Source organism: Lissotriton helveticus, chromosome 2_1 (assembly GCF_964261635.1).
Source record: "Lissotriton helveticus chromosome 2_1, aLisHel1.1, whole genome shotgun sequence".
Taxonomy (NCBI): domain Eukaryota; kingdom Metazoa; phylum Chordata; class Amphibia; order Caudata; family Salamandridae; genus Lissotriton; species Lissotriton helveticus.
Window position 1 is genome coordinate 274,569,829 of NC_136059.1, and position 20,399 is coordinate 274,590,227.

The 20,399-nt window shown below is 39.7% G+C and overlaps 1 protein-coding gene across 1 annotated transcript in view; it reads left to right on the top strand.

Moving 5' to 3' along the window:
* Window positions 1-12,130: 12,130 nt before the first annotated feature.
* The window catches only part of DCC (DCC netrin 1 receptor), an 844,139-nt gene continuing 835,870 nt past the window's right edge, over window positions 12,131-20,399 (top strand). The window contains exon 1 of the mRNA XM_078677748.1: window positions 12,131-12,218. Coding sequence (XP_078533874.1) covers window positions 12,131-12,218 — 88 coding nt within the window. The remainder of the gene's footprint in view (window positions 12,219-20,399) is intronic.

Sequence of the window (20,399 nt, forward strand, 5' to 3'; positions counted from 1 at the left end):
TGGTCGGTGTGAAAACTGATGGCAGTACTAAAAAATACTCCTTTCTCTTTTTTCAAACGCGTTACTGTTTTTCAAGAATTTGTATCTTTGAAAGTACATCGCAAATGAATGACAAGAAAGTAAAATGTATCAAGTTAAATTTGTGCAGAGATATAAGTGTTAGACAAATTTCAACAAGTAAATAGCCAGCCTTTCTAATACAATGATGTCAAGGCTTTCGTGTGGTAATAGGGACTTTCTTAATATTGAACTATTATAATATGCTTGGTATTCCAGTACCTGTATTGAAGCCTGGCTTGCTGGAATTCGAGGGTTTGCAGTTAGGTCCAGACATCGCTCTTACTTTCAAATAACTCCCCACATGCTCTGTATACACTCAGAAGCAATCCGTTATATAAGAATATACATCAATATCCGGCATTCTTTTACACCGCATGGAATCACAACGCGGTCGTTATAACAACCGCGTTGTGATTCCGCATAACTTTACTCCGCAAGTCGGAACAACGACTTGCGAAGGGGGGGTGCTGGAAGTTGGAATAGTATAATTTACTATTCCAACTCCAGTCAGTGCGGACACTGGGGAAGGTGTTGGATTTTAAATTCAACACGTCCCCCCCCTCCGCAAGTCATTGTTCTGACTTGCGGAGTAAAGGTATGCGGAATCACAACGCGGTCGTTATAACGACCGCGTTGTGATTCCATGCGTGGTAAAAGATTTGTTGTAAAAGTCTATCACCGTTGCATCATGGTGACTGTTTGCAAATAGATATGATGTAATCTAGGGCTTTTAGGCTACCTCCAGAAGCAACAAAGTGGGCCTGCAGTGCAGGGGCGGCTCCTACACTAGGTCGGAGGAGCGTCCCCACTGCTTCTCGCAGTGCGAGAAGCATGATAACTTTCAGTTTTTACCATTTTATGTTTGGTTGCGGGTGGGCGGGGCTGCTCTGTGAGCAGGGCAGGGGAGGAGTGGTGTGCCCACTCCTGAATGTGTAAAGACTGTTTGGTCAACCCTCTGGGGTCGCCCAAACCAGTGGTGCACACTCTATCCTTCTACATGCTGATTAATTAAAATTAATATTATTAAATTAAACCCAGCACGACAACCCCCCAGCCGGCCGTGAGTGTTGCAGTGGCCCACCTGAAAGGACCCTTGGTCCACCAAAATAAAAATTCCTAGAGCCGGGCCTAGTGAACACGCAACTGAAAGAAAGCAACACTGAGGGACATAATGAGCAACTGAGAGAATGCGACACTTAGAGATAGTGAATGGGCAAGCAAGAGGAAGCGACACTGAGGGACAGTAAATGGGCAACTGAGACAAAGTGACACTGAGTGACAATGAAATAGAATCACCAAGACAGAGGAAAGGAGAAGGGATAGTCTAAGATAGAGAGCGAGGCATTTGTGAAAGTACAAACAAGAGGTGCCGCTCACTATGGAAACACAGGAGCTGGTCATCTGGGCACAGCTTGCCTGGCTGCAAAAGCGCAGCTGAATGCCCTCTGGTGGCTCTGCGCAGCGGCAGAGGAGGCTGCACAAAGGAAAACAGGCTGCTTTTGTTAACTGCAGAGCTCCTTTGTCATTTCTAAGCCCATCCGTCATCAGCCTCATGCGAAGCACTTAGCTGTCATTTTCAAACAGGAACACAATCATACCCTTTATTTTAGCACGTCCCACCGTGTGATTATGCAGAAATGATTTAATCCTATAGTCGTCAGTGAAATCGAGGCAAATAGCAGTGTTTATATCATTCCTTTTATTTGCCTGGCGTTGGATGCAGAGCGTAGAAGCAGTGGGCATCGGATGAATGAGCAGACACACCACAGGAGTGAGAGCACAACAACAATTTAAAGAAAAGTGTATCCATAAAATCAATGAGTGAGTAAGAAGGAGTGGGTAGTGGTGAGTCAAAGGGACGTGTACGTGAATACAACGAGGAGAAACAAATGGACACAGGAAGGGAGGGCGAGCAAAAAGAGAACGTCCCTGAGAGGAATTAATGGCACAACAAGCGACAGAGAAGAAAGACTCAGAGAGTGAGGACAGCCAGAGAGGTGAAGGAAAGAAAAGGAAATGAAGCATGACACAAAGAAAATACAGAAGAGATAATAGATAAAAGAACATTTTAAGGGGGAATAGCAAAAGAAAAAGCAGCATTCGGTGATCATTGGAAAGAGAGAAGGGAAGATGGGGAAAACAAGCAGAGGTATGTAAGCCAGCAGGGGCTAAAAACGGGACTAGACAAGAAATTATATGTAGTTATTGGAAACAGATAACTAGAAATAGAAGGAAAAGGTACAGAAATAGAGAAGGAATTAATTTTAAGGACGAAAAAGAGAGTGAATCAAAAAGGGAGAGGAAGAATAGTAGGGAAATTTACAGAAAACAGAGAATGATGAACAGGTAAGGGTTCTTGGAAGAGATGATGGGGACCGAAAGTGAATTAGAATGAATGAAGGGAGGAGGGACAGAGAAGGAAAACGTGAAAATAAACTAAACATGAAAGTAAACTAAGGGGCCTATTAGGATGGCGGACGGACGCACACCCCCGAGGTGGAGGGACCGTCCGCAGGGGCAGCGGCGGTCCCTCCGTTGCAATTAGGATGTGACCGCCACCCTGGCGGTCACATCCCGTATCTTTAACCTTGCGGCGGGTGCTGCTGGAAGCAGCACCCGCCGCAAGGTTAAAAATGCATGGTTTGCATTTACATGCACAAAGTGGCAGGCACCGCGCGGTGCCTGCTGCTTTGTGCATGTAAGTGCAGGAGGTACCATAGGTACACCCCATGTGCAACCCCTCCTCCCTTTCACCCTGGGGGCCCACAGAAGCAAAGTTCCACATGCTTTTCCACGGCGGAAAAGCCGCCGCGGAAAAGCATGTTTAAACACACATCCTAATTTGGCTGACGGTGTCTTGCAGACACCGCCACCAAATAGCGCTCAACACCCCACGGATCAGCGGCGGACGGCCCTGCCGTCTGCCGCTGTTCACCACCGCCATCATAATCTGGTGGTGGGTGTTTTCTGTGACCGCGGCGGTGAATCCGCATCCTCCGGGCCGGCGGTGGCTTCCACCGGCACGGAGGATGCGGATTCACCGCCATCATAATCAACCCCATAGTTTGTTCATTATTATGGTCTGCTCAATGCACTGCTACTGCAATGAAGCATATTCCTCTTTCACTATCTAAACATCATGAAAATATCTTTGTTCCTGTTCCTTAAATATTCCACACTAATGGGTAATTACATGGATGTTGGCCTTGTTATTTAAATGATTTGGTAATGATGTCTGAAAAGTGCAGATCCTATTCTAAGATACAAATAGGAAATTAGGGCATCATTATGATTGCGATCAGACTTACATCCAACCGCCATCATATCAGAGACCGGACCGCCCGACTTGCAGTCCGCGGTCATGCCAATGATATTACAATGCCTTCAAGGTGGTCGCAAAGTGTATCTTTTTGATTGCGTCATGTGCTGCGGGCTGCAGCATGCAGCAGTACAACAATTAGACTTTCAGCATATCCCTGCACTATGTGGCAGGCACCATGCAGTGCTTGCCACATGATACAGGGATATGGTGCCCCCCTAAACCCATAACTGAGGGACAGGGGAAAGGGGGGCCCACTACAAGCCCCAAGTGTCTTTTTCCGCCAACCTTTGTATGGCGGGTAAACAGCCATGAAACGGCCGTATGCAGACTGTGTTAGCTACAGTCAGTTTAATAGTTTTTTGGGGGAAGTTTGGAATCATATATAGCTCAAACCTTAAAGACATTATGAAGATAATGTCATTAGGGCCGAAAACATGTAACCCAATCAAAAATAGTATGGCAAAGGATTCTTTTGCCCCTATGGATAGTATATTGTTGGCTTAAAATATAGGCATTCCTAGTAGGTTGTCTGTATTTCTATTAATACCACAGCAAATTGCAGAAAATGACTATGAACCGCTAAGAAAAGCACGTTTGTAATTGTACTGGAATAGTAGGCATGCAACATAGCTCACTACATATTGAATTAATTAAATTATTAAATGCCCCTGAATTTTAGTCTCCAAATAAAAATTCTCCTTTCTGGATATGATGAACAAAACGTTTTTTCCAACTGGACATACAAATTCTCCGAGTGAAATGAAACCCCTCTTTGAAAGTAACTATTCCTTTGATGCCAGAGTATGCCATCTCAGTTATCTGTGTTTGTCTGTCCGTATACATTATCTGTCTACTCCACAATTATTGAGTTTCAAAGATAACATATGTATTAGCGGTCTGGTTCAGTACCAGACACCTTGAAGTGTGACATGCATTACTGGATGAATCAGAAGAAAGGATGCGCTCTATTCTGATCTCGCGATAGCTTTGATCTTTGAAACACACCACTCCTTTGACAAGGTTTCCAGCTAAAAGCTTTGTTTGATATGTGCTTTCTTTATATTCCATTGAGGTTCCTTGTGAATAAGCAGAGTGAAGGATCTTAATTACTATCTAACATATCACTCCCTGATTTAACACTGACGATCTGAATTTTGCAGAGACCGTGGCACCTATAAAAACGAATATTTACATTTGTGATCAAAATCTCTGAAGGTCACAATGTCACTGTTGACAAAGAAAACTGCAAGGTAACCTTTGTGAAGAAATATTAACGGAAACCAGTAGACTTGTGAGGTCGAAGCATGTTGCTTAACCCCTTCCCTGCTGCCGTCGGCTTTTGGCCGTCGGGAGCTCTAACTTCGTAGTGCTGTGCACATCCAACGGCCGACGCGGCCCCGCCTGCGTAAGAGAACGCTCGCACCATGGCGGAATTACCTCTGCGTTTAACGGGTTAATAATGCCTTATTTTTACTTAGCAGTTCATATCAATCCCTGCTGTTACAAAGCACTGGCAGGCACAAAACAGATGTTTCTATTATCCAGCTATTAATAGTTAATTTATAGGTGCAGGAAGGATAGACAGCTGAGTCTGCCTTTCTTGGATGTCAGTATTTGTCTTTCAGCTCACCACAAGTGGTCAAAACTGTGGTTTTAGTTGGTTAATGGGCGTATGCATCAATCACAAAGCTTGAAAGTGAAGGGTAATGCAGGCTCAAGGAGGTACTTAGTCAAAATATGGAGTTCGAGAAATATCGGGGAACAAATTTTGTGATACAAAAATATGATGCTCAAGGAGGTATTTGGTCAAAATATGGAGTTAGAGAAATATTGGGGAAAACAATATTGTGATACAAAAATAGGATGCAGTAATATTGCTGTTAAGAATAGCGATTTCTTCAGGAAAGTAATATCGTTGTCAAGACTATCAGTGCTGTTGATATCATTTTCAATAATATAAATGTACAAAATATCTTTTATTTATCCTTGTGTTTTAGTTCATACATTAATTTTATGTGTTATTGTTTCTATAATTGTAATTATATTTTTAAATATAGTTTGTAATCCGAAGTGATTTATAATTTTCTTTTGGAATTTAATTACTAATAATAATTTATAGTGTCATAGTGGGTTGCTAGGTTTGTAGGGGTAAAGGGTGGGAAGTACATTAAGTATAATTAATAATTCTCTAATAATTATGTAATTGATTATTAATTATATTATATTCATTGTGTAATTATGTTTTTTAAGTTATATATTAGGTGCAGACTGTGGGGGTATAAAGTAGGACGATAAAATAATTAATTATTAATTAATTAATTATTTAAATACTAATTCATGTTGATAATTGTATTATACTTATTTATTTTAGTTATATTTTAAATCAGGGCTGCTAGGCTTGTGGGTGTGTGTTAATTAAGCAATAAATAAGTAACACTTGTATATAAATTGATAGTTAATTAATAAATTGTTGAATAATCATGCAAATTGTTTAATTACTCTATTTTTGTATCTATAATTTATTTTTGGTTACTTAATAATGTTCATATTAAAAGTTTTTTATTTGTCGCAAATTAATAGGGTTATTCAAATGTGTTTTGTGTTTTAAGTAAAGTACTTTCCCTACTGTTGCACACACTGGAGTGGGAATAGTAAATTTAACCCCTCTGAAGTCCAATCGTTTCCCTAATGTTACACCAGTGATACAAAAAGTACAATCTGGGGGCCACATGCAACCCTCTTGATCTTTACTTGAGGCCCCCGGAACCATAGCAGCACTGGGCTGCTCTTCACTTGAATCATCCCTAATATTAAAACGCTCTTAAAAATACAGAGAAGCCTTTATTAAAAGGTTAATTGAAGCTAAAGAATGGGAGTAACTAGGTTGTCCTGCACCACTTAACTTTAGGAACACCTTCATTTTCAAAGCCATCTTGCAGCAAAAGTGTAAAAGTATGATAAGGTTTCTTCAAAAGTTCAACATTTTTATTTCATTAATATGCAGAACCATTTCACCATAGTATATCAGTTTAAATCAGTGCATTGAGTAGCATTAATTAAGTGATAGTTTTCAAATATGACTTTGTAAACATGGTTTCTTGCCACACACTAACAACAATGCCAATAGTTGACTAAGAGTTCAGTCAGTTGTTTTGTGCACTCTTCAGGTGGCCTCCTATTATACATGAATAACATTATATTTTATATTAAACACCGGAGAAGGTTTTGTTTGGCGCACATCCTGAAGTCATGTATTTCGCTGTCCTATCATATGTGATAAGAAAAAAAAAAGGAGGGAAATTGAAATGAAACAATTGCCTAGAATCACACAATTTGGTAAAGTCGGGAACCTGATTTAAACCCAGGTTATGTTTCTCTTCCCTTATGAAATGAAATGAAAATTAAACTTATATAGCGCGTAACTACCCTGAGGCCTCGCAGCGCTTTGCAGCACACCTTCCCACCATTACCCCGACCACCGGATCGACACCCTGCTAGCATCGATCCAGCCCTAGGTCACATCACAGGCCAAACTTAACAGCCCTTGGGAAAATGTTTGTGAGTACCCATGTGCTACACAGACTGGAGGTCCAGTGCTTTCCCTACGGTTGCAAAGACTGGAGTGGGAATAGTAAATTTAACACCTCTAAAGTCCAAAACCTTTGCTACTTTTGCACAGACTGGAGTGGGGAGAGTACATTTTAGCCCTCTGGAGTCCAAAGCTTTCTTTACTATTGCACAGACTGGAGTGGGAGTAGTACATATTACCCTCCAGTAGTCCAACACTTTCTTTCCTGTTTCACAGAATGCAGTGGGAATAGCAAATATAACCCCTTTGAAGATCAACGCTTTCCCTACTGTTGCACAGACTGTAGTTGGAATACTAATGTAATCTCTCTGTAGTCCAACTCTTTCCCTACTGTTGCACAGACCGGAGTGGGAATAGTAAATGTAATCCCTCCGATGTCTAACATTTTCCCTACTGTTGCACAGACTTGATCGGGAATATAAATTTCACCCCTCCAAAGCCTAAAGTTTTTCCCACTTTTGCACAGACTGGAGTGGGAATATTAAATCTTACCTCTCTGAAGTCCAATGCTTTCCCTCCTCTTGCACATGCTGATGTGAGAATAGTATATATATTATTCCCAGGCTTCAATATGTTTCTTGATATTTTTTTAAATATACACAAATAAGTCTATGTAAGTATATATTTATATATAGTATTAAATATTATTTACATTAATTTTATTCACATTATATTTATGATGGGTATTAACATATTTAGAGATTTACTATGTTAAACCATATATATATATATATATATATATATATGGAGGAACTTGTCGCACAGAACCGCAAACAGCAAGCAAAACAAGCAGTTCGAATATTCAGCAACAAAGAGCCGACCCAAATGGTGCTGGTGAACGGTGTCTTTATTTCATAAAAGCCAGCGCTGCCGCCATGACGCGTTTCGCCTCCAGGGAGGCTTGATCACATGACAAACTGCGTACATCAAACCCGGCCATTTAAAGTGACAATGCAGTACCTCGTGTCATAGAAATGGAAAAAATATATATTCCAAACAATGCAAAACTTTTGCGGCAAATATACCCAGCGGAAAAAAAAGAGAATGAAGCTCAAGTGAGCTAACTTGATTCAAGATAAAGCACTAAACACATTTACAATCAATAAAGTATTTCAATTTACAAAAATACACGATAGAAATATGTAAAAAATGCAGAACTTGATCAATATACAATACACAATTAAGTACATGATAAATTAATTCATCTATGTACAATGGTGCAGTATAAACATTCAAAAAGTTATTACCGCCATGGATAGAAAAATAAAGTATTTACAAATAGTGCAAATAGTACAAATTCAAATAGCAGCAAAAGTAATGACACGCGTAACATTTGTATAAAAATCAAACCCCAGTGGGCAAGTCACTATAATAGTCGCAGGCATTAAAGTGCATATGTAAAGTGCAAAAAGTGCAAAGAAATAATTTGATAGTGATTCCAAAGTTAAAATCCAACAGTTATGTACTGGGTTAAAAAAGAGAGAAATTTCATCATATGTACAACATGAAGCAGGTTGGAACTAACTAGCATGGAGCACTTTTGAAGCAGTATTCAGTAAAAGCTCAAAAAGTAAGAACCAGAATTAGCTCAAATATCCGGACAGGCATGGACAGGCAAAGAAAGAAAAATAATTGATTGAAATAAATATATATAGATAAAAGGGGACTAAAGACAAGTATACAGGTCTTCCCTATCGTTGAGGCCATTGGGATTCTTGGTGTTTAATTCCAGGATATATCTGGTCTCAAGGAGACGGAGCTTAGACTCACGGTCCCCACCTCTCCTCGACGCCTCAACACAATCAATTAAAAAATATAGGAGTAAATCTGGTACCCCTAAATGCTTGTCCTGAAAATGCCTGGCAACCGGATAATTTTGATCATGACCAGAAATCGCACGTATGTGTTGGAGTATTCTCTTGTGGGCGGGCAGCTTTGTGCTGCCCACATATTGGAGCCCACAAGGACACTCCAACACATAAACGGCGTATTCCGTTTTGCATGTGAGCCACTTTGAAATGGCAGTGGGATGCTCAAAAAAAGGACTTTTATAGTGTGTCCTGTTACTGCCAAAACGACAGGCCTTGCACTGGGGGCAGATCTTAAAGCCCTTCTTCAGAGCTGACCAGGTGGCTGAAACTTTAGGTTCCAAGGTGTTGCTTACCAAGGCTTTAGACATTGAAGGGGATCTTCTAAAGGTCAGAGTTGGTTTAGGCTCCACCAAGTGCCCAATCACAGGGTCACTGAGAACCAAATTCCAATTTCTGTTGATAATTTTTCGAAGAGCCCCATGTTGTCTATTGTACGTTAAAATAGCCCTGGGAGTACACCTTTGAACATCCACAGTCACATCATTGGTCAATTGAGCACTCATGGTTCTTGGTATTAATGCTTCCTGCCTACTCATAGAGTTGGAACGTAAGATTGCTTTGGCCAAAATCTCAGCAGAATAGCCCCTAGCCAGGAAGCGTAATCTGCAAGCTTCTTGCGCAGCCGCGCATTTGGCATCAGTACTGCAAATTCTCTTAATTCGCAGCATTTCCCCGAAGGGAATACTGCGAATTAGATGTGCTGGATGTTGGCTAAGGGAGTGTAGGATGGTATTACCTGCACTTGGCTTCCTGTAAAGTCTGGTATTTAGTTTGGTGCCATCTACCACAACCTCAACATCCAAAAAACAGATGGATACAGTACTGAAGTTTGCTGTAAAATTAAGATTAATGGTGTTCAAATTAATCAAATCAACAAACTTTCTGGCCTCATTCGCATCACCCCTCCAAATCAAAAAAACATCGTCAATGTAACGCAGGTATAACATAATATTGGCAGTAAATATATCATGGTGCTGCCCGACTAGGACCTGTTCCTCCCACAGCCCGACGTGCAAGCACGCGTAGCTGGGTGAGAAACAGGCCCCCATCGCCACACCCCTGACCTGATGATAAATTGCGCCATTGAAAATGAAAAAGTTTTGTTCCAGGCATGTTCTGGTCATCTCCACCAGCATTTTGTTATGAGCCGTAGGGAGGGGTAAATCTCTGTTCAAGTAGTGGGCCAAGGCCTTGAGTCCATCCTCATGTTTAATTGAGGTATAGAGAGATGAAACATCCATCGTTACAAGAACCATGTTTTCTTCCCACATAAAGTTTTCAATCTTAGCTAGAAAATCGAACGAGTCTTTGACATATGAAGGGAGATTTTTGACATGGCTTTGTAAAAAAAAGTCAATATATTTGGACACATTTTCTAGAGAACTGTCAATGGCCGAAATAATCGGACGGCCAGGTGGTACATGGTTGTCCTTATGGATTTTGGGGAGTAAGTACCAAGAAGGGATGACAGGGTAATCTTTCTTGAGGTATTTAAATTCCTCATGTGTAAGCAGGCCCGCACTTCTCCATACCTGTAGTTTCTGATGTTGTGTGGGCCACGCATTCTTGACAATCTGTAAATTACTCTTTCGGTAACAGGAAATATCATTTAGTTGTGAATCCGCTTCTTGTATGTATAAATCCCTAGGCCACAAAACCACATTGCCGCCTTTATCAGCCTGCTTGACGATAACATTGTGGTTTTGTTGGAGTTTCACAATCAATTGTTTGTAGCATTGATTCTGCTTGGAGATGTGAAACTTCTGTTTGTTGGTGGCAGTATAGAGATATTTAATATCGCGGACCACACTCTCCTGGAAAGTATCAAGATTGTCATGGACCATAACCGGTAGAAAAGTAGATTTTGGTTTGAAGGGTGTAACCCGCTTATCCACTTGTTCCAAAGGAACATCCCTTAGAGTTTCCATAGAAGGCTGATTTTGTAGGTCCCAGAGTGTGTCAAAGGTTGCTTGACTTTGGCTACCAATCAAAATGGGACTAGATGGATTGGCAGGTTCAATAATCTTTTTCGGATGTAATTCAAAAAATTTCTTTAGTTTGAGTTTTCTTGTGAACCTGTATATATCCATTCTAGTATCAGTATAGCTCATATTGCTTGGAGGGCAATACGAAAGTCCCAAATTGAGAACCGCAGTCTCAGCTGGAGTAAGTTTAATGTTCGAGAGGTTTACTACTGATTTTGCTTTTGCTTGCGCGTCTTCCGTTTGTTGCGGTTCCAACGTCCCCCTCTGCCCGGGTCGTTGTCGTTTGAGCTTCCGGGCACGGCATTGCCTACGCTGCCAGCGTTTGTGATTTGCCCGCTGTTTTTTTGCTGTTGTTGTGCACGGGGCTTGTGAGACCTTAGGGTTTCGCGTCGGTCCTGACACAGGCAGTCGACCTCCTGTGCCAGGGTGAGCTTGGTAAACCCCAAGGCTGTTGCACGGTTTGAATCCGGTTCGGGTTCACTTTCTACAGCTGAGCTCAGGCTGGAAAAAGAGGTAGCAGGCTGCAATGTAGCTACATTTTGTTGTCCTGCTGCTAAATTCTGACGTGCTTTCGATTTAACCGCATCGTACCTCTTTGCAAAAGTAAAAACTTGTCCGTTAAGATAGTCAATTCTATCCCTCTCGAACTTAAAAGCTTTCCTTTTCTTAATTATCTCTTCTTCCTTTGCCAAACGGGACATCATGTCAGTTCTCATTTTATTAATTGTGTCAGTGACTTCTAATTTGGAGATTTCATCTTCAAGGTTATCAATTTCAATCTGCAACTTAAGGCGATCACTTTCAGCATATTTGACTAATATGCGCAAGTAAACACTCGAGCAGTTGAGGTTGGCTTCTGCCCACTCCGCTAACATAGCCGGATCCGGGTTTTCATAGCTGGGGGCCGTGGTGCTTCTGAGCCCCCTAGGCACACGACCAACCTCCAAGTAGCGAGTAAGAGACCGGTGCTCCCACCACTTGGACTGCTCTGCCCTCATTGCGCGTTCCAATTTCTTAAACAAATCACGTGTAGTGTTAGTTCCAACATCCTGCGTGCTAGATGTAGCAATGCTGGACCCCCCAGCCGGGGAATCCAGAAACATGGAATCAGCTGCCTGAGCCCGATTTCACAGTCTGTCGGCGGCCATACTTTTAAAGCGCTATTGATATGGCTATTGTCAGAATCACACAAACGGCACACTGATAACTGGAGATGAATGTCCTACCAGTGACCGCGCACACTTCCCTCTGCTGTTTCCAAGGTGTTCTCCCGGGTTCAAACTCGGATCCGGTCTCCGTAGCAATGGAGATGAAGGAAATCCGGCTGCTGTCCCACCGGAACACATCAAAGGTGAAGCAGGGGCGTTGCGGCGTTCTCCTCGCCGGAGACAGTAACGCTCCCAGGAAAAAAACCCGGAAACAGCTTCCTGCCGCGTTGCCCTTGTGGGAAGGGGTCTTGCTCGTACCTGGAAGACGTGGGTACCGTATATGGAGGAACTTGTCGCACAGAACCGCAAACAGCAAGCAAAACAAGCAGTTCGAATATTCAGCAACAAAGAGCCGACCCAAATGGTGCTGGTGAACGGTGTCTTTATTTCATAAAAGCCAGCGCTGCCGCCATGACGCGTTTCGCCTCCAGGGAGGCTTGATCACATGACAAACTGCGTACATCAAACCCGGCCATTTAAAGTGACAATGCAGTACCTCGTGTCATAGAAATGGAAAAAATATATATTCCAAACAATGCAAAACTTTTGCGGCAAATATACCCAGCGGAAAAAAAAGAGAATGAAGCTCAAGTGAGCTAACTTGATTCAAGATAAAGCACTAAACACATTTACAATCAATAAAGTATTTCAATTTACAAAAATACACGATAGAAATATGTAAAAAATGCAGAACTTGATCAATATACAATACACAATTAAGTACATGATAAATTAATTCATCTATGTACAATGGTGCAGTATAAACATTCAAAAAGTTATTACCGCCATGGATAGAAAAATAAAGTATTTACAAATAGTGCAAATAGTACAAATTCAAATAGCAGCAAAAGTAATGACACGCGTAACATTTATATATATATACATAAACATATATATATATATATGAAAATATTATATATTATATGTTTGCATGTTGATACACATTTAATTGATCAATATTATCAGAGAAATAATATTTTATATTACAGAAATAAATAATTCCAAATTATCCACTAACTTAGATAACTAATATCCTGTAGAGTATACATATATCCGATCGCCATTCTACTAATCTTAATTAAATATACACCACACTGCTTAAGAGTGCAGCTGGCCTCTAAGAAGCAGCAATCATAATAAATTACAATCAGTAAGGGTATTCTCTCTAAGGCGCACAGCCACAATATAATGTTGACTGTGTTATAAAGTCCCCTGTAGCTTTGTAACAAGTTGTGTGTTATCTGTGTGCATGAATGGTGCAAATCTACCACCACTAGTGGCCTGCTATTTCTGTGGAAATCTGTACCCAGAGGCATTTTGAAACATATACACTTCTAAAGGAACAATTGAACTTGAGCTAACTAATTCCTTTAATCTCGGCATCTTCCTGTGCCTCGGATTGTCTGGGGGTAGCTATAAGTGTTAACATTTTGATTTTTAATAATAAAATGGGGGCCATTTGCAAACATTTAGAATATATCAGGCGCATGTATCCTTTACTCAATCTACCATTTATTAAACGTTAACAAATTACTAATCACAGCCACGCTTTTGCAGCGGTTTAATTTCCCTCTTCTTGGTTACTTCCAAACCTCTACACTGGCCTTTTTAGACTACCCATCATCTATATTTTTCATTTACTGGATTTCTATTCTCTTTTGACTAACTGTGTAGTTATAAACCATCTCCTAATCTAATGGTTTATAAAACTTATTTAACAAAAATATTACTTATAAATAAATGGCTCCTTCTTAAACAACCATGTTCATATTTGTATATGATTTCGGGGGAAATAACAGAAAAAGTAATACAGAATAAAAGCAGTTATTGATATGCTCTGGCCTGCCTGGCAGTTCTGAAGATAATCGAAATATTCATTTTAAAGATGTTGTGGCTGGAATTTGTGTCACATGCACTAATGATACAACTTCCTAAGGTAGTTGCCAAAGTTCATTTATGTCAAGCAAAGTCTGACATTAGGCCTTTCCTGGTTCTGCTATCTGAAGACCGTTTTGGTATAATATTACTGTAAAGCACCAGTATGTTAATGCTTACTAGATTACTGGATCCCATATCTTCAAAACAGCTCGTACCAAGAGGAACAATATCTGAACTTTAAAATAAACCACATTATATAGAGTAATCTTTCCAACTATAAATATTGCAAACAATGTATTTGCAAGAACACAATGGAGGTTAGCACAACATATTGTGGACCCACATCTCCCCACATGTTTTACTGTGAGTAAGCATGCTTGGAAAGTGTTACAGATTGCAGACTGTAATTTGTTTTGTTTTCCTTCTAGAGCACTTAATTGCATATGCTGTCTCCATATTTATTGTATCTGGGTACTCCTTTGCTTCAGCAAGAGCACTTGAGCATCAGGCAAAATAGGTGAGGTAGCCAATTAGAATAGGAAATGAATAGTGACATGTACAATGCATAACACGGACAATTCCAGAAACCTCCAAGTATAGTGTCCTTGCTACATATGTCAGCAGTATGAAATGTATGGCTTGTAAGGTTGGATCCTTGACAGATTTTTAAAATAACCCCTCACTAAGTAAATGAGTTACTTTTTGTATAATGATATGGGCATATGCCTAATGAGGATATCACTAAAAGCTGGCATGGATCCACCTCTTCTGGCCATGGATTGGTCATCACTACACTCTATAGCGGCAGAAGACCCTTGTTTCTTGATATCCCTTTTATTTTTTGGATAGTGTATGCATTACCACATAAATATAATACTGAACACTCACTGATTCAATCAAGATCTTTGAAACTGACGGTTACTAGATGGTGTTTCGATGTAGTGGTGTTGCGAGCCCTGAGCTTTATTACAAATGTGACAATATGTATGTTGTGTTTATAAATTCCAAGCAACACATTTTTAACTAAACTCTCAGGATCATTTTGCTCAAAGTCACATTTGATTTGGAAGATGGAGAAAATAGCTTGCCGTCATCAAATGATGCAACATTCTGGTCTGAAAAATGAGTGGGTAGGTGAGTGAACAAGTTTGTCAGTGGGTGTGAATCAGCAGGCGTTCTTTCTGTAAAAATCAGTCCCTCCATGTGTTGCTTATATATGATCATTGATTTAATTTTACATTTAGTTTTCAGATGTATATTTTTTCTTATTGGTCCAACCAAATCCCTGCTCTTGAAAAGAAGAATATTAGATAAAGCTAATTTTCCATACTGGGTGCCATTCACTTCACCCCTCTCGTTTCTTCTTTTTGCATGTAATTGAACACACACGCACTATTACCCAACAAGCTTTGCAAGCAGTCTACAAATCAAACTGTAAGGTATTGACCTAAAAAAGCACGAAATTCCAAAGTGAATCACTAAGAAATTCTGAATGCCAATATAAGGGAACTAACTATTCTCTTAAACTGAGAGCAATTTATGGTCAAGAGAACAGATTTGATATGTACAACTCACTGCTCAACTGAGCCCGCCATAGATTGATCTTTATTGAATGTATGTAAATGTATTTCAGCTCGAATGAAGTTGAATTATTAAGCATGTTCCGGGCGCTTAACAACAAATAAATTGTCCTGGAAAATGTCGTACTGTAGTAAATCATTTCTCTAATGACATTTGATCAGTCAGTAATAGAGTTTGTTGCATTAGACTGGTTGGAATACATTAGCTGGAGTCTGGAGATGCCAGGTCTGGAAAATAAAGGGTTTAGAATGTTGATTTCATCTAAGAAAAGTATTCACATTTCTTTCCCCGGGAAAGAGATTCACCATAACTCAATTTCGCTGTAGGATTAATGTCCGTAATAAAATTGGTATTTCATTTGAGATATGCGTAGGAGTTGAAATCTTCTATGGTCTCCAATTTATGCCATTGTAATATATGGTCCTGACATGAAATTCTGATGTAGCTAAATGGATTATAAATGTTCATAGAGAAAAGTGGCTGAACTTCCCTATCTAAAAGTAAACTGCCTTGAAGTTTCTATCAATGTAAGTTGTATATTTGTCTTGCTTTTTAAATTAGGTAAATCTTAGCATTTTCAGAATATTTACGTTTTTAGCAACAAATCGTTTATGGTCCCTGTGTATTCATGTGAACACATTTAATAATGATACCATTGGAGTAAACAGAAACAAATTACCTGTTGAAAACGTGGTCAATGAAGTTGCAATGATTTGCTGAATTTGCAAAATGGTACTCCTGAAGTGTAATGACATCAGGATTATCAAATTGTGCTCTCACTCTTGACTCTTAAGACTATGTGGTTTTTAGTTTGAGATAATGAATGGCCACATTCTGCTTTAAAATTCTTGCACAACATTGTAATCCTGAGTTAGAAGGAACACTCAATTTAGTTGGCTTCAGTCCGTCCGCCATTGTTTCCTTTTTGGGACTGCCCACAGTAGGAATACCGACGCGACTGCCACCGAAGCGGTCGCATTGTTTTGTATAGCTGGTTGCAGCACATGCTGCAATTCAGAATTTCAACCAGGCCATCCATGTCACACTTAGGTGTGCAAAAGTATTTGCAGATGAGGTATTCTGTTGTGATATTGTCAGATTTTTCCTTGATTTAATATGTTCTGTGGAAATGTTTCCTTTAAGCATGTACTTTAACTTATTTCACACAATGTATTCATTGTTTCAAAAGTTTCACACCTGTGGCAGATTTATTGACACAATGCACCTGTGCAAAGTCACAAAAGTAATGCAAACCACCAAATGTTGATGAAATATTTACTTTCCGAACAAAACCTTTTTTGAACTAAAAGCCATATCCATAAAAGTAGCACAGATTATGCTTTGCTTTAGCTTGCGCTACTTTGCCCGAATTGCACATTGAGTTGTAGGTACATGAAGTTTCATGACCCTACCTCCTAACAATGGTAGACAGGGCTTTGCACCCAAGAAAATACCACCTGCAGGCATGTGATAACAAGGAGAAATGTTTTTATTTCTCCAAACGTTTCACACATTGCATATGTGCTGCACTGTACAGGACACACATTTTGGGAAAAGATTTAAAGTCTGTCTTAGCACAGTATTTTGGACGGACAGGTACCATTCAAGTACAAAGCTTTTGCTAGCCGTTACAAACACCAATTTTCACTATGGTACAAAAGTGTATGTGCGTAAGTTTGGTTCTAGGGAGCCTGAAACAGCACAAGTGCTGGCTAAAGAGAACAACAGCACCATATTTTTGTAGATATGGCACAGCCATGCTCTCTCTCCACTCATAGTGCTCCCCTCCTCAATTGCTAGATGTGTTGGGCAATGAAGTAGTAAATCTCCTCCATGGTCTTAGAACTTGCAAGTGGGGTCTGTACCACTGTAGTACTGCGTTCTCAGTCCTGAAGAGGCAAATCCAATGAAGTAAGGAGAAAAAGATTTGTTATATTGTTTAAATAAGGAAGCCCTATCATGGTGGCTAAACGCAATGTGGCGCAGAAATGGGGAACAGCTGATTTGCCCTCATTGGAGGCTTGGTGTAGGGACATGGACATTACCATGGTCACTGAAAGAACTGTGTATATTAATCGCAAGTGCCCCCGAAAATGGACTAAAATTTGGACTGCCTGGAATACTTACAGGGGAGATATCTGTGCTCCAATACCTGAATCTGATGATGATAGCTCAGATGAAGAGTCCGATGATGACCGTTGAGCCGGAATGGGTCATGAGTGAAGGGGTCTATTTTTTGATAAAGGTGGGAGGGGAGGGAAATGGCGATATGTTTTGCTTAGCTGACTTGCTACTCATTGTAACTCAAATATTCATAACTGCACAATGTCTTTCCGATGTCTGTTTTTATATTAATAAACAGTTTTCAAAAAAATGTACAGTAAAAATTGGGAATTTTAAACATTTGGTACACTGAGATCGACTTGCTTTTTAATACTTTCTATTTTACAATACCATGATTTACTTTAGAACAGTAATTTCACTAATTATTTATATAAACACACGGCACTAGGTACTTTAACTAACACACATAACAATAACGTAGAGAAGTACTCTGAGACAGATAGTTTAGGCCAATTTTTAGTTACCTTATTACTATAGTGGACATGTAGAGGTAAGACAGGATGATAAGTAATTGACTTTGATGTGACACTTAGTCTCGTTTATGGAGGGCTTATATTACATAAATATGTTCTACCAACTAAATGTTTGATAATACATAACTAAGTAAAATATAAAAAAAAAAAAAAATAGGGAAGTCCTTATAAGCCCCATTGCCAGGGCTGTTAAAGCACCAGTTGATGAAGGAGATTCCAGGTCCTATTCACGAAGGTAAAGGAATACATTTAGGGCCACTCATGTGTAAATGTACTCCTAAACTGAGGTGTCAATCTACAATTTTGTTATTTTCAATATTTCTAAGTGTAAATTCCCACCTAAGTGTAGACTTGCTTGTTCCACTAGATCGGGGCAAAACGTATGCTATGCATATTTTGCGTGATTTCAGGATGATCATCTTATGTTTGTCATGCAGAATTCTTGCCATTATGCCATTGTGCCAAGTAGCATAATTCCCTCGCCATTTGTGGCGAAATTGCTCTGCAATCCCCTTCAACTGGAGACTTTGCAATGTGACCTATTAATTAACAGACCGCATTGCAAAATATGGGACAGGTTGCCTTGGGCCTGTGCGAAATTTGTCACCACTTTTTGTGACCTGGGTATTAGAATATTTGGCTCTAATAGCATTAGAAATGAGGCAGGACAACACAGTGTAACAGGTGTCGCTATTCATCCTTATTCATGGACGGGTTTTCATGGTAATATGTTTAACAATACCACGACCATGTCTGCACTACCACTATGAATAAGAATAAAATAAAGTTTTAAAGTAGCATGAAAACCACGCTTCTGAAGTTTATAAGCAAAGTATAAATAATTTTTTTACTATAACTTCACATAATCATACTGACTTTCGAAAGATGGAACGCTGAGTTGGCCTTGGAGGGCATTCAGTCTCATGGTCTGCAGATCACAACAGTTGTCAGCTAGCCAGCCTGCAGATTGTACATTATATTTTATGGATCCTGTCCCTGAATATTCCTCTGCTGGCTTATGAGCATTAATGGTATTTGTGAATAAAAGGTGGTGGCTGCAGATGGTGCTCATTAAAGTGTGCTAATCAGATAAAATGATGAAAAGAATGTGCCATATGCAACATGGTCCTAAATTGACTGGGACCGGTACACTTATGTTGACTCCTGAATGTAATTGCCTTTGTATACTCAACAATATTTTAAGACTAAAGGTTCTTCTGCTCTATCTTTTTTCTAATTAATTGCCATAATTGATAGAAATTAGCCATTTAGGAGATAAAACCTCTTTAGTGCCTTCAAGCAAAATTGCACAAAGTTGTTTATCTGTGAAAGTGGAATCCATTTACACACAAATGCTACACTCCAGGCTTTTAATCCTTTATATTCAGAGCTGTTATGCATTTTGTTCAGGGTATGTGGCTTACAGAGAGCACTCCACAAACTATTTAGTTATTGCAGCATTAGAAATAGACATGTCAAAACCAACCACTGCTTACATACTGACTAGAGAGAGTTATTAGACTGGTGAGTCAGGGGTCTGAAGTCACTTCCTGGAATTTGAGAGCCTGTTTTGCTATTGATGATATTGGAAGAATATTTCAGTTTTTATATAAATAATCTGACTCTGATAGGAACACTACAAATGTCAGATGGCGTTGGGGGAATGTCTCATTACTAAAAAATAATAAAACTAAACTACACTGAAAAGCAGAATTCATGATGAAGGTCATGGTTGTGCAACAGAACTGAAATAAATTGTGTTTAAAACACTAGAACAATTTCAAGCGCTATGCTTCTATGTGATGAGAATGTTGTAATTAGTTGTAAAGTAGAGGAATCATATTGGATATAATTATGGGTGCATTAAGAGTTCAAAATCCCGCAGCCAGAAGGCGGATACTTTGTGATGAGGAAACATTAACAAAATGTTTAGTAGAGATGTTCAACATAGGCCCTGGAGGGCTTGACCCATGGCAGGTGTTTGCGATGTTTACATAAGAAACATTTATGTAAAATACATCTAAATTGTCCTTATTCACATAGTCAGTGTTTCTCCTAAAAATGCTGCATCAAATTGCATCCCTGGATCTATGTTGGACACCCCTGGCGAACCGTATACAAGTTGCTAGAACTAAAGAAATGGAAGAGTAAAACTCGACCTGGCCAGATCAGGTACATTGTCAACTAAAAGTGCATTAAGGTATAGAAGGCCTAATAACCACAGAGAGATTAAATGTTAATATCCAGTATTAAAAATACATAGTTGGAATGCTGACCTTGCACATAATAAGACATGGATCTAGAGCAG